This window comes from Salvelinus namaycush, chromosome 23 (assembly GCF_016432855.1).
Source record: "Salvelinus namaycush isolate Seneca chromosome 23, SaNama_1.0, whole genome shotgun sequence".
NCBI classification, from domain to species: Eukaryota; Metazoa; Chordata; class Actinopteri; order Salmoniformes; family Salmonidae; genus Salvelinus; species Salvelinus namaycush.
Window position 1 is genome coordinate 43,045,356 of NC_052329.1, and position 14,196 is coordinate 43,059,551.

The window sequence follows — 14,196 nt, forward strand, 5'->3', positions numbered from 1 at the left end:
GATTTGATCCCGATCTAACATCTCTGGAGAGACCTGAAAATAACTGTTCAGCAACGCTCCCCATCCAACATGACAGAACGGGAGAAACTCCCCAAATGCAAGTGTCAAGCTTGTAGCGCCATACCCAAGAAGACTCGATGCTGTAATCACTGTCAACGGTGCTTCAACAAAGTACTGAATAAAGGGTCTGAATAGTTATGTTTTCATATTTTTAATACATTTGCAAAAATGTCTAAAAAAAACAGTTTTTGCTTTGTCATTGAGGTATTGTGTGTAGATAGATGAGAGAAAAAAACGATTGAATACATTTTAGAATAAGGCTGTAACGTAACAAAATGTGGAAAAAGTCAAGGTGTCTGAATACTTTCCGAATGCACTGTACACACACAGTGTGCATATGTGTGTAACTGTGTGTGCATGTGTATGAACCCGGTGGTCTTTTGTCACTCACTGTCAGTCTCAGTCAAGCACAGATGATGTTTGGCTGAAACTGCAGTCATTTCAAGTCTTACAGTTCTTCACCTTTTCAACATGCCACCCCCTTCTCTCTCTGTCTCTCTCACAGTGTATGTATGTCTCTCTTCACTTCTACCGGCCGCTCAGGCGGACACGTTGACGTCACGTAGTGCTATAGTACCAGTTGTGGGGGGGTCGGCGGGCCCCAGTTGGTCACTGGGGGTGGGGCTGGGTGAAGAGGGGGTGGGGTGTAGTAGGGAGGGGACAGAGCCTGTGGGAGTGGGTAAGGCGCTGGTCTGGAACAGGATCTGCTGGAGTGTCCGTCGGAGGTTGGGGTGGAGGCGGGCCTGTGTCTGGTAGAACACCTCAGCTGCAAAGCACTTCATCACCCCGGAACAAAGGTCCTCGTACAACGGGACCGTGTACATCCTCGACGTCTGATGAGATAAAAAATACCAGCTAAGGTTTAAATTGTATTGCTGTTACATATTTTTTTTTAAAGTCATTTGTCTTTGGCACTTACAGGTAGGTAAAAAGTGACATAAAAGCTCTGCCGTCTAGAGGTCGACACGTAAGCTTGAATACATATTTTTATAAGATACTGGCAAGATATTACCAAATTACTCCCATGCACCTGCTAAAAGCGGACACAGATGTGCAAGTGCTTAAAAAAGATATATATATTAGACATACAACATACATAATAGCATTACACACAGTGTCATTATATACAGATTAGTCCAGCAAACTCTTATAGAGAATGTTAACAGCTGAGGGGAGACGCCATTTGGCCATGACACGAGTATCTGGCCTGCTCCACTAGACTCCTAACTTCTGCAGAGTGTGAGACTCCCCTATTCATTTCAATAATTCCTGCCCTGCTTTTCTAAAGTCTTCGAAAGCCAAGTGAACAAACAGATCACCGACCATTTCGAATCCCACCGTACCTTCTCCGCTATGCAATCTGGTTTCTAAGCTAGTCACGGGTGCACCTCAGCCACGCTCAAGGTACTAAACGATATCATTACCGCCATCGATAAGAGACAATACTGTGCAGCTGTATTCATCGACCTGGCCAAGGCTTTCGACTCTGTCAATCACCGTATTCTTATCGACAGCCTTGGTTTCTCTAATGACCGCCTCGCCTGGTTCACAAACTACTTCTCAGATAGAGTTTAGTGTGTCAAATCGGAGGGCCTGTAGTCCGGACCTCTGGCAGTCTCTATGGGGGTGCCACAGGGTTCAATTCTCGGGCCGACTCTTTTCTCTGTATATATCAATGATGTCGCTCTTGCTGCAGGTGATTCTTTGATCCACCTCTACGCAGACAACACCATTCTGTACACATCTGGCCCTTCTTTGGACACTGTGTTAACAAACCTCCAAACGAGCTTCAACGCCATACAGCACTCCTTCCGTGGCCTCCAACTGCTCTTAAATGCTAGGAAAACAAAATGCATGCTCTTCAACCGTTCGCTGCACGCACCTGCCCGCCCGAAAAGCATCACTACTCTGGACGGTTCTGACTAAGAATATGTTGACAACTATAAATACCCAGGTGTCTAGTTAGACTGTAAACTCTCCTTCCAGACTCACATTAAGCATCTCCAATTCAAAGTTAAATCTAGAATCAGCTTCCTATTTCAAAACAAAGCCTCCTTCACTCATGCTGCCAAACATACCCTCGTAAAACTGCCTATCCTACCGATCCTTGACTTTGGCGATGTCATTTACAAAATAGCCTCCAACACTCTACTCAGCAAACTGGATGTAGTCTATCACAGTGCCATCCGTTTTGACACCAAAGCCCCATATACTACCCACCACTGCGACCTGTATGCTCTCGTTTGCTGGTCCTCGCCACATATCCGTCGCCAAACCCACTGGCTCCAGGTCATCTATAAGTCTTTGCTAGGTAAAGCTCCGCCTTATCTCAGCTCACTGGTCAACATAGCAACACCCACCCGTAGCACGCGCTCCAGCAGGTATATTTAACTGGTCAACCCCAAAGTCAACGCCGCCTTTCCTTCCAGTTCTCTGCTGCCAATGACTGGAACGAATTGCAAAAATCACTGAAGTTGGAGACTTATACCTCCCTCACTAACTTTAAGCGTCAGCTGTCAGAGCAGCTTACCGATCACTGCAGCTGTACACAGTCCATCTGTAAATAGCCCATCCAACCAACTACCTACAGTTGAAGTCAGAAGTTTACATACACTTAGGTTGAAGTAATTAAAACGTGTTTTTCAACCACTCCACCAATTTCTTTTTAACAAACTGTCATTTTGGCAAGTCGGTGAGGACATCTACTTTGTGCATGACACAAGTAATTTTTACAACAATTGTTTAGACAGATTATTTTACTTATAATTCACTGTATGGCAATTCCAGTGGGTCAGAAGTTTACATACACTAAGTTGACTGTGCCTTTAAACAGCTTGGAAAATTCCAGAAAATTATGTAATGGCTTTAGAAGCTTCTGAAACACCTGAAGGTACCACGTTCATCTGTACAAACAATAGTATGCAAGTATAAACACCATGGGACCACGCAGCCGTCATACCGCTCAGGAAGGAGACGCGTTCTGTCTCCTAGAGATGAACGTACTTTGGGGCGAAAAGTGCAAATCAATCCCAGAACAACAGCAAAGGACCTTGTGAAGATGCTGGAGGAAACAGGTACAAAAGCATCTATATCCACTGTAAAACGAGTCCTATATTTTTTACATTTATTTAACTAGGCAAGTCAGTTAAGAACAAATTCTTATTTTACAGTGACGGCCTACCCCGGCCAAACCATCCCCTAACCCAGACGACGTTGGGCCAATTGTGCGCTGCCCTATGGGACTCCCGATCGCGGCCGGTTGTGATACAGCCCGGGATCGAACCAGGGTCTGTAGTGACATCTCTAGCACTGAGATGCAGTGCCTTAGACTGTGCACCACTCGGGAGCCCGATTAGTTGACTTACAAAAATCTAGCTGCAGATTCTACCTTATTGAATTAATTACAGATCTTGAATGGATTATGGTCATCGTAGTTAATTACCTTTACTGCGCTAAACTGTGGACACCCCTTCAAATGAGTGGATTTGCCTATTTCAGCCACACCCGTTGCTGACAGGCAGGGGGTGAAACTTTCACATTCTGAAATTGCATTTTTGTCCCGCCCAGTTTTATCATTGGAATGTGGTACAAAACTAGGCAACGGTGTGCTTTAGGACCATGCGGATGGCTCCGATTGGTCGGGAAGGATGTTTGGAGTTTTGATCCGACTGGACACACCTACTCATTCAAGGGTTTTCCTTATTTTTACTATTTTCTACATTGTAGAATACTAGTGAAGACATCAAAACTATGACATAACACATATGGAATCATGTAGTAACCAAAAAAAGTGTTAAACAAATCTAAATACACTGCTCAAAAAAATAAAGGGAACACTTAAACAACACAATGTAACTCCAAGTCAATCACACTTCTGTGAAATCAAACTGTCCACTTAGGAAGCAACACTGATTGACAATAAATTTCACATGCTGTTGTGCAAATGGAATAGACAAAAGGTGGAAATTATAGGCAATTAGCAAGACACCCCCAAAAAAGGAGTGATTCTGCAGGTGGTGACCACAGACCACTTCTCAGTTCCTATGCTTCCTGGCTGATGTTTTGGTCACTTTTGAATGCTGGCGGTGCTCTCACTCTAGTGGTAACATGAGACGGAGTCTACAACCCACACAAGTGGCTCAGGTAGTGCAGTTCATCCAGGATGGCACATCAATGCGAGCTGTGGCAAAAAGGTTTGCTGTGTCTGTCAGCGTAGTGTCCAGAGCATGGAGGCGCTACCAGGAGACAGGCCAGTACATCAGGAGACGTGGAGGAGGCCGTAGGAGGGCAACAGCCCAGCAGCAGGACCGCTACCTCCGCCTTTGTGCAAGGAGGTGCACTGCCAGAGCCCTGCAAAATGACCTCCAGCAGGCCACAAATGTGCATGTGTCTGCTCAAACGGTCAGAAACAGACTCCATGAGGGTGGTATGAGGGCCCGACGTCCACAGGTTGGGGTTGTGCCTACAGCCCAGCACCGTGCAGGACGTTTGGCATTTGCCAGAGAACACCAAGATTGGCAAATTCGCCACTGGCGCCCTGTGCTCTTCACAGATGAAAGCAGGTTCACACTGAGCACATGAGCACATGTGACAGACGTGACAGAGTCTGGAGACGCCGTGGAGAACGTTCTGCTGCCTGCAACATCCTCCAGCATGACCGGTTTGGCGGTGGGTCAGTCATGGTGTGGGGTGGCATTTCTTTGTGGGGCCGCACAGCCCTCCATGTGCTCGCCAGAGGTAGCCTGACTGCCATTAGGTACCGAGATGAGATCCTCAGACCCCTTGTGAGACCATATGCTGACACATGCACATTTGTGGCCTGCTGGAGGTCATTTTGCAGGGCTCTGGCAGTGCACCTCCTTGCACAAAGGCGGAGGTAGCGGTCCTGCTGCTGGGTTGTTGCCCTCCTACGGCCTCCTCCACGTCTCCTGATGTACTGGCCTGTCTCCTGGTAGCGCCTCCATGCTCTGGATACTACGCTGACAGACACAGCAAACCTTTTTGCCACAGCTCGCATTGATGTGCCATCCTGGATGAACTGCACTACCTGAGCCACTTGTGTGGGTTGTAGACTCCGTCTCATGCTACCACTGGAGTGAGAGCACCGCCAGCATTCAAAAGTGACCAAAACATCAGCCAGGAAGCATAGGAACTGAGAAGTGGTCTGTGGTCACCACCTGCAGAATCACTCCTTTTTTGGGGGTGTCTTGCTAATTGCCTATAATTTCCACCTTTTGTCTATTCCATTTGCACAACAGCATGTGAAATTTATTGTCAATCAGTGTTGCTTCCTAAGTGGACAGTTTGATTTCATAGAAGTGTGATTGACTTGGAGTTACATTGTGTTGTTTAAGTGTTCCCTTTATTTTTTTGAGCAGTGTATATTTTATATTTGAGATTCTTCAAAGTAGCCACCCTTTGCCTTAATGACCGCTTTGCACACTCTTGGCATTCTCTCAACCAGCTTCATGAGGAATGCTTTTCCAACAGTCTTGAAAGAGTTCCCACATATGCTGAGAACTTGTTGGCTGCTTTTCCTTCACTCTGCGATCCAACTCATCCCAAACCATCTCAATTGGGTTGAGGTCGGGTGAATGTGGAGGCCAGGTCATCTAATGCAGCACTCCATCACTCTCCTTCTTGGTCAAATAGTCCTTACACAGCCTGGAGGTGTGTTTTGGGTCATTGTCCTGTTGAAAAACAAATGATAGCGGCACTCAGCGCAAACCAGGTGGGATGGCGTATCGCTGCAGAATGCTGTGGTAGCCATGCTGGTTAAGTGTGCCTTGAATTCTAAATAAATCATTGATAGTGTCACCAGCAAAGCACCCCACACAATCACACCTCCATGCTTCATGGTAGGAACCACACATGTGGAGATCATCCATTCATCTACTCTGGGTCTCACAAAGACACGGCAGTTGGAACCAAAAATATCGAATTTGGACTCATCAGACTAAAGGACAGATTTCCACCGTTCTAATGTCCATTGCTCGAGTTTCTTGGCCCGAAGCAAGTCTCTTCTTATTATTGGTGTCCTTTTGTAGTGGTTTCTTTGCAGCAATTCGACCATGAAGGCCTGATTCATGCAGTCTCCTCTGAACAGTTGATATTGAGATGTGTCTGTTACTTGAGCATTTATTTGGGCTGCAATCTGAGGTGCAGTTAATTCTAATGAACTTAACCTCTGCAGCAGAGGTAACTCTGGGTCTTCATTTCCAGAAGCGGTTCTCATGAGAGCTAGTTTCTTCATAGCGCTTGATGGTTTTTGCAACTGTACTTGAAGAAACTTTCACAAAGTTCTTGAAATTTTCCTCATTGACTGACCTTCATGTCTTAAAGGAATGACGGTTTCTCTTTGCTTATTTGAGCTGTTCTTGCCATAATATGGACTTGGTCTTTTACCAAATAGGGCTATCTTCTGTATACCACCCCTACCTTGTCACAACTGATTGGCTCAAATGCATTAATGAAAGAAATTCCACTATTTAACTTTTAACAAGGCACACCTGTTAATTGAAATGCATTCCAGGTGACTACCTCATGAAGCTGGTTGAGAGAATGCCAAGAGTGTACAAAGCTGTCATCAAGGCAAAGGGTGGTTACTTTGAATAATCTGAAGGAAAAAGGAAACCGCACACTGCTCTTGATAGTATCACCGATATTTAATAAGCTTACGTATCGGCCTCACGGCCTTCGTCAGAGCTTTTGTGATTTTTTGAAATTTGCACCCTTATGTAGACCTGGCCCCACCCACATCCGTTCTATACATCGAAGGGGGTTGGAGGCAAAGGAAAAACAAATAAGTGCAACCAAATATAACAATATGCATTTCATAAATATTACAAAGGTGTATAAATAAGGCGTATTGAACACGTCTGTAAAACCTCAATGAGGACATAGCAAGTTTTCATTAGTCATTGGGTACATCATCCGAAAAACGTCAGAGTAATCTACAATAGACACATATTTCATGTTCAAATTCACAACATAACATACATAGGCATTTCATCATTAAGTCCTTTAGGAAATAATGTCTGGAGGGTGAAAATCCAAAAACATTCTCTTTTACTCGAGTATTATTAATATCTCCTCCCCTGTCTGATATCTTAACTTTCTCTATGCCACAAAATCTAAAGGTGGAAATGTCATGCTTCAGGTCATTGAAATGTACAGCGACTGGATAATCCCTGTCGTTTCTCCTGATTGAACTTTTATGTTCACTGATTCTCTGTTTGAGAGGACGAGAGGTTTCACTTACCATGCGCTGTGCGAGTACCCTTTCGTTCACACAAGAAGAAGCCAATAAGATTCTTTTTCCTACCTCCAACATGGACAACCCAGTTCCACACTCGACTGTCGAACTCAAAATCCAACTCCAGAGACTCCGAGAGAAAGAAACACGTTTGTTCCTGCATGGCACCACTCTTAGCGAGTATTGGCGCAACAAGCGCATTCCAAGAGGACTGAGAATACAGAAGGAGCCTACAATAAGGGAAAAACAACAAAACTTTCGTTCAGCAAATGGGGTGAAATACTCAACAAATGCTCATTAGATTTAATGCTATTAATCGTTGAACATGTGTCAAAGGAAGTGACAGAAGTTGAAGTTAAGATTAGCGAACATGAGGCTATAATGAAGGAGATTCTAGGCCCTAATTTTACAGCCATAGACGACACGATCAAGCAGTCCATTGGGAAATACAGAGACTCTCTACAAGCAACAAAGATCAAGAAATACCAGCGAGACACAGAGGACTACCAGCTCAACCAGGTGTACGCATGGGAAGGCCCAAGGACAGGAGCACGGAGGCGCCGACGGAGGGACGCACCACTGATCGGGGGACGCAGATACGCAGCAGCGGGAGGACATGGAAACTTGGACACAGAGGCATCCACCGAGTGCGAATTCCCTACAGACAGTGACTCCAGCTACCATGGCACACAGTCCGTTTTTTTAGCCCGGAAGCAACAGAGGGCTCCATGAAAGAAAATAAACGATGCAGGAGAGGCAAGCAGTCGAAGAGGAGAACAGGAACACAGGCCGAGGACACGGAGCTACAGCGGGACGCGGTAATTAACCTCTCCCCAAAAAATACCTTACTGACGCTCAAGTCTCAGTCTTATCTAAGGGCCTCTCTTTTGTACCTACATGTACAGATAAACCATTCGATACGAAAGTAGATCTGTTTAAATTCTTTCGCAAGATTAAACTTAAGCATGTGTTTTCGCAAAACAGTGATTCGGGCCTAGTAACACATCAAAGAACTGGTACCCATTATAAGCCCAAAAGTAAATTCTGTCCCATGGTTAACAACTCCTCGATTAATACCTATTGTAGGTTAGTCGAACAAGAAGCCATGTCAGTATATACGAGACAAACAAACCATATTCAGAAGAATCTCACTAGAACAGAAGAACTGGCACTCAATGAATTAATGAAAGATTCATCTTTGGTTATAAAACCTGCAGACAAGGGGGGTGCTGTGGTTGTTTTAGACTATGAAAAATACAAAGAAGAAATTCAGAGACAACTCAGCAATGAACGTTTCTATAGAAAACTGAGTGTTGATCCCACACAGGTGTTCCAAAGGGATATATGCTCTAATTTGGAGCAAGCCCTATTAAACAACCTTATCTCAAAACCTGACTATGAATATCTGTGCTGCAAATGTGCCATACGTCCATGCTTATACATTTTACCGAAATTACACAAACCTAGAACACAACAAGGCAACTATCCAGGCAGATCAGTGGTTGCAGGAGTAGGCTCAATGCTAGAGCCATTGTCAAACTTTGTAGACTATTTTATTAAATCTCATGTGCAATCATTTCCATCATATGTAAAGAACTCTATAGACTTCATAAACAAGATCTCACCAATAACGGGTTTAAAAGAAGACTGTATTTTGGTCACATTAGATGTCGAGAGTCTATATACCAGCATTCCCCATGTGGGGGGGCTGGCAGCACTAGCACACTATTTGGGAGACAGAGATACTAATGAATATCCACCAACAAACTTCATTCTAGAGCTGGCTGAATATGTTTTGACGTACAACTATTTTAGGTTTGATGATGAATACTACCTCTAAACGAATGGAACATCGATGGGCTCTACATTTGCTCCGAGCTATGCTAACCTCTATATGGGTCTTTTTGAAGAACGTTTTGTAAATAATGAAATCGAGAATCCATTTTTGAATAAAGTCCTGAAGTGGTATCGATATATTGACGACATTTTTTGTATATGGGAAGGAACTGAAGGAACTTTTTTTTAATTTTTTTTATATTAAATTTTATCCCCTTTTCTCCCCAATTTTCGTGGTATCCAATCGCTAGTAATTACTATCTTGTCTCATCGCTACAACTCCCGTACGGGCTCGGGAGAGACGAAGGTCGAAAGCCATGCGTCCTCCGAAGCACAACCCAACCAAGCCGCACTGCTTCTTTAACACAGCGCGCCTCCAACCCGGAAGCCAGCCGCACCAATGTGTCGGAGGAAACACCGTGCACCTGGCCCCCTTGGTTAGCGCGCACTGCGCCCGGCCCGCCACAGGAGTCGCTGGAGCGCGATGAGACAAGGATATCCCTACCGGCCAAACCCACCCTAACCCGGACGACGCTAGCCCAATTGTGCGTCGCCCCACGGACCTCCCGGTCGCGGCCGGCTGCGACAGAGCCTGGGCGCGAACCCAGAGACTCTGGTGGCGCAGTTAGCACTGCGATGCAGTGCCCTAGACCACTGCGCCACCCGGGAGGCCCTAGAACTGTCAGATTTTATGGCACTACTCAGACATTGACCCTAATCTCAAATTCACTATTGAACGTGACACGCAACGCGTTCATTATCTCGATATGTGGATTGAGAAATCAAATGGAACCCTGTTTACAACTCTGTATAGAAAAGAAACGGACAGAAATACTCTATTACAGGGTGACAGCTTCCACCCTGAGCCATTAAAAAGAGGACTTCCAAGAAGCCAGTTTTTCAGACTGCGCCGTATATGCCACTCCACAGAGGATTATCTAGATAAAGCAGCGGAGATGCACATTAGGTTTCTAAGAAGAGGCTATTCGTCACAATGTGTGGATGAAGCTCATAATTTGCCATTGGAAAAAACACGAGATGAACTGCTACAAAAAAGACCCGCTAAAGCTAAAGAACACTCAGTAATGTTCACAACTACATATACTTTGAATTCGCGAAAAGTGGGAGGTGTGGTCAAGAAACACTGGCATATTTTATCATCTGACCCAGTTTTGCCGGCTGAATTTAAATATCCACCACTTATTGTGTATAGGAGAGGTCGCAATTTACGCGATAAATTGGTTCATGCCAACTGCCAGCCACAAAAGAAAATCAGCCAAGTTTTTTTACGCCCTCTACCAAATGGTAGCTATAAATGCAGAGGATGCGCACAGTGCAACAATATGATGAAGTGTGAATATTTCTGCCACCCACACACAGGAAAACGGTTCCAAATAAATGACATTATTACGTGTTCCACCACCCATGTTATTTACATTATTAAATGCCCATGTGGGCTCTGCTATGTCGGTAAAACCTCAAGTCCTCTCAGAGAATCAGTGAACATAAAAGTTCAATCAGGAGAAACGTCAGGGATTATCCAGTCGCTGTACATTTCAATGACCTGAAGCATGACATTTCCACCTTTAGATTTTGTGGCATAGAGAAAGTTAAGATATCAGACAGGGGAGGAGATATAGAAGATTATTTGCTTCCAACTTTGTGGTAACAGTTTGGGGAAGTCCCTTTCCTGTTTCAGCATGACAATGCCCCCGTGCACAAAGCGAGGTCTATACAGAAACAGTTTGTCGAGATTGGTGTAGAAGAACTTGTCTGGCCTACAGAGAGCCCTGACCTCAACTCCATTGAACACCTTTGGGGTGAATTGGAACGCCGACTGCGAACCAGGCACTAATCGCACAATATCAGTGCCCGACCTCACTAAATGCTCGTGGCTGACTGGAAGCAAGTCCCTGCAGCCATGTTCTAACATCTAGTTGAAAACCTTCCCAGAAGAGTGGAGGCTGTTATAGCAGCAAAGGAGGCCCATGATTTTGAAATGAGATGTTCGACGAGCAGGTGTCCATATACTTTTGGTCATGTAGTGTATGTAGAATATTGGCCTGTTGGAAACTAAAACTCCCTACTACATTGCTCAGTTTGGAATTTGTTCAGATTTCTCTCTAGAGAAACTGCACATTGAGCTCACAGAAAAAAACAGAATGAAATGGAATTCAAATAATTGAACCGACTAGGAATAGGGTGCTATTTGGGACGGGCCCTCTCCGTCGTTCAGTCACCACTCACGTGTTTGTGCAGGAAGCCGCGGATGCGGGGCAGGTCCGGGTAGAAGCTGTTCCGCACCACAATCTGCAGCCAGCGGATCCGCACCTCAGCGTTCATCTCATCCAGCTGGGCCGAGTAGCAGCGTGACAACTGACCCATAACCTCTGACACACACAAACATCCCATCACTCCCTGGGGTAGCTTGATTTACGCAACATTTTACTTGGAACCAATGGAATAGTCCCAGAAAATGCAGAAATTCATGTATTTGAAGCCAGGGCCCATATAAATAAAGCGTAGGAGTGCTAATCAAGGATCAGGTCCCCCCTGTCTATGTCTTACTTATTATTATCTGAAAGGAAAAGCATATCCTAAAATCAGCACTCCTACAGTAACACGCTTGATACATATGGCTCATGGTCTGGTACCTACCGTGTGAGAGGGGCGAGCGGTCCAACAGTCTGTCCAGGAAGAGAACGGTCTGGAAGGTGCTCCAAGAGGAGAGGTTAAAGTTTGCGATGGCCTCAGGGTCCGGGGGTTCGCTGGCCCACAGGTCACACAGACTCTGGACGGGACCGGTCAGAACCCCCCCGGCCGAGAGGTCCGGTTCGCACAGAGGGGGGCCACAACCGTTCAGCCACCGCTCAAACTCCAACCCTGAGAGGGAGAAGAGAGAGGAACAAGTATATACCTTCTCAGTTCTGTGGGTTCACACAAAAACAGAGAATAATCTGACAATTCTATCCAGCACTTGAACAAGTTGGGTGGACGTAAATGTCCTTTTCCCATGAACTGGTAATGTGAGTGACAGACTCACCCTCTCTCTGTGCCACACAGCTCTCCTTCAGCTCCGGGAAGAAGCCCAAGAAGAAATCGAGCAGGTCCTGGGCCACAACACTGCTGAACTTAAACTGCTCTATGTAGGCCTGAGAGAACATGACACACTTTCAAATTATGTGGTGTGTCTGTGTGTGTGTGTGTCTGTGTGTGTGTGTGTGTGTGTGTGTGTGTGTGTGTGTGTGTGTGTGTGTGTGTGTGTGTGTGTATCTATGTGTCCATGCGCTTACCCTCAGGAAGCTGTCGAAGCGCTTGACATTGCCACAGAGTTGAGAGAGGTACGAGACGAAGCAAAAGCCTTTCTCATAAGTGAACAAGTTCATCAGACTACTGGGATTAATACCTAAGGAAAGAAAAGAAACAGACGAGGGAGAGAGGAATGAAAGACAAGAAAACAGAGTCGTCCTCATTAAAAAAAATTACATATTATTTGTGAAGCACAATTACACAGACTATTTGTGCGTTTATCCATCTTTCACCCGTACCTGGCTCAAATTTGACCTGCAGCTTGCTGACAGGGTTGTTGTCTCCTAGGAGACGCATCTGTCTGTGCAGGGCGTCTAGACGGAACACCGTCTCCAGACAGGTGAAGGCCTCACCTTGGGAAACACAGGGACGAGGGATTAGCTGTTGGCATGTATGTATGTATGTATGTATGTATGTATGTATGTATGTATGTATGTATGTATGTATGTGTGTGTGTGGTGATACACCTCTGTACTTAGGTGTGTATGCTGTATATACACACCATATGCACCATGTGGTGCGGCAGGTAGCCTAGTGGTTAGAGCGTTGGGCCAGTAACCGAAAGGTTGCTGGATCGAATCCCCGAGATGATAAGGTAAACATAGGTCGTTCTGCGCCTGAACAAGGCAGTTGACCCACTGTTCCCTGGTAGGCCATCATTGTAAATAAGAATTTGTTCTTAACTTAAAAGGTAAAAAACAAAAATATATATATGCCTTTGTGCCTAGATGTGTGTGTGAGCGTGCGTATGTATACACACCGTAGGCCTCGGTAGTGATGCGTCTCTGTGCGTAGGTGGCCAGTCCCTCGCTCAGCCACATCTCTTCCCAGGTGGCGTTGGTGACCGCGTTGCCGAACCAGCCATGGGCAATCTCGTGGATGACGTCGATCAGCAGGAACTCCCGGCTCTCCAGGATGGAGGAGATGATGAAGGTGAGGCAGGGGTTCTCCATGGCCACGATGGGGAACGACGGAGGCAGGAACACTATGTCGTACCTGTGTGTGACCAGGGTGGCGGAATGATACGAGGGTTGTCATGTGGTCCATTCAGGGCTGCTTCCCAAATTACACACTATTCCTTATAGGGTGCAATAGTTTTGATGTCAAACGAAGTGCACTATACAAGGAATAGGGTGAAAGTAGTGCACTATATAGGGAATACGGTGCCATTTGGGACACAGACCGGGAAGTGCATTGAAATTCAATTCATGAATTGTACAACTCTCATTAGGACATAACAGAACTTTTTCAATGTATGAGTTGACATGGAATGTACCTCCTCAATTGACTGAGTGGGCCAATTTTCTGGTCTGTTCTCTTTTATAGCACGTTTTGTATGGTTTCAGTTCCATCTTCCCTCTCCCTAGCATGACTTAAAAGCCCTGTAAAGTTAACAATTCGTGTAAACTTGTAGATATGGAGAATTTGTATCTTTAACTGCGAACACTGTACAATTTAAATCTGAAGACTGTCTAGCCATGTGAATTTGGCTCTTAAGTGTATTTTGGGGATTGTGTGTGTTCTGTCTGTACTCTATATTATTAATTGGTATGGCTAGCTAACCAAATCAACCAAATACGACAGAGGCCGTGGACAAATATAGACACTCCAACTCACCCAGGCCTAAGTGACAGAGTATCTAAAGTGTGTGTATGCATAAGTATGTCACATAAACTTGACCTGTACCCTCATGCATTGTTCTATATTTGATGTTGAGATTCTTGTGTGAGGCAAAA

At 45.2% G+C, this 14,196-nt stretch overlaps 1 protein-coding gene across 2 annotated transcripts in view; it reads right to left on the minus strand.

Annotated features, from left to right (window-relative positions):
• Positions 1-327: 327 nt before the first annotated feature.
• Positions 328-14,196, minus strand: part of rnpepl1 (arginyl aminopeptidase like 1) — a 29,234-nt gene continuing 15,365 nt past the window's right edge. The window contains exons 5-12 of one of the 2 annotated variants that reach the window (XR_005472223.1): positions 13,221-13,456; positions 12,700-12,813; positions 12,445-12,557; positions 12,195-12,303; positions 11,810-12,034; positions 11,399-11,541; positions 7,385-7,545; positions 788-893 (exon numbers count right to left, since the gene is read on the minus strand). Coding sequence is in view for 1 of the 2 variants with exons in the window: in XM_038961670.1 (XP_038817598.1) it covers positions 600-893; positions 11,399-11,541; positions 11,810-12,034; positions 12,195-12,303; positions 12,445-12,557; positions 12,700-12,813; positions 13,221-13,456 (1,234 nt within the window). In the remaining variant the exon portion in view is untranslated. Of the gene's footprint in view, positions 894-7,384; positions 7,546-11,398; positions 11,542-11,809; positions 12,035-12,194; positions 12,304-12,444; positions 12,558-12,699; positions 12,814-13,220; positions 13,457-14,196 lie in introns of both variants that reach the window. The other variant, XM_038961670.1, reaches the window with a different exon arrangement.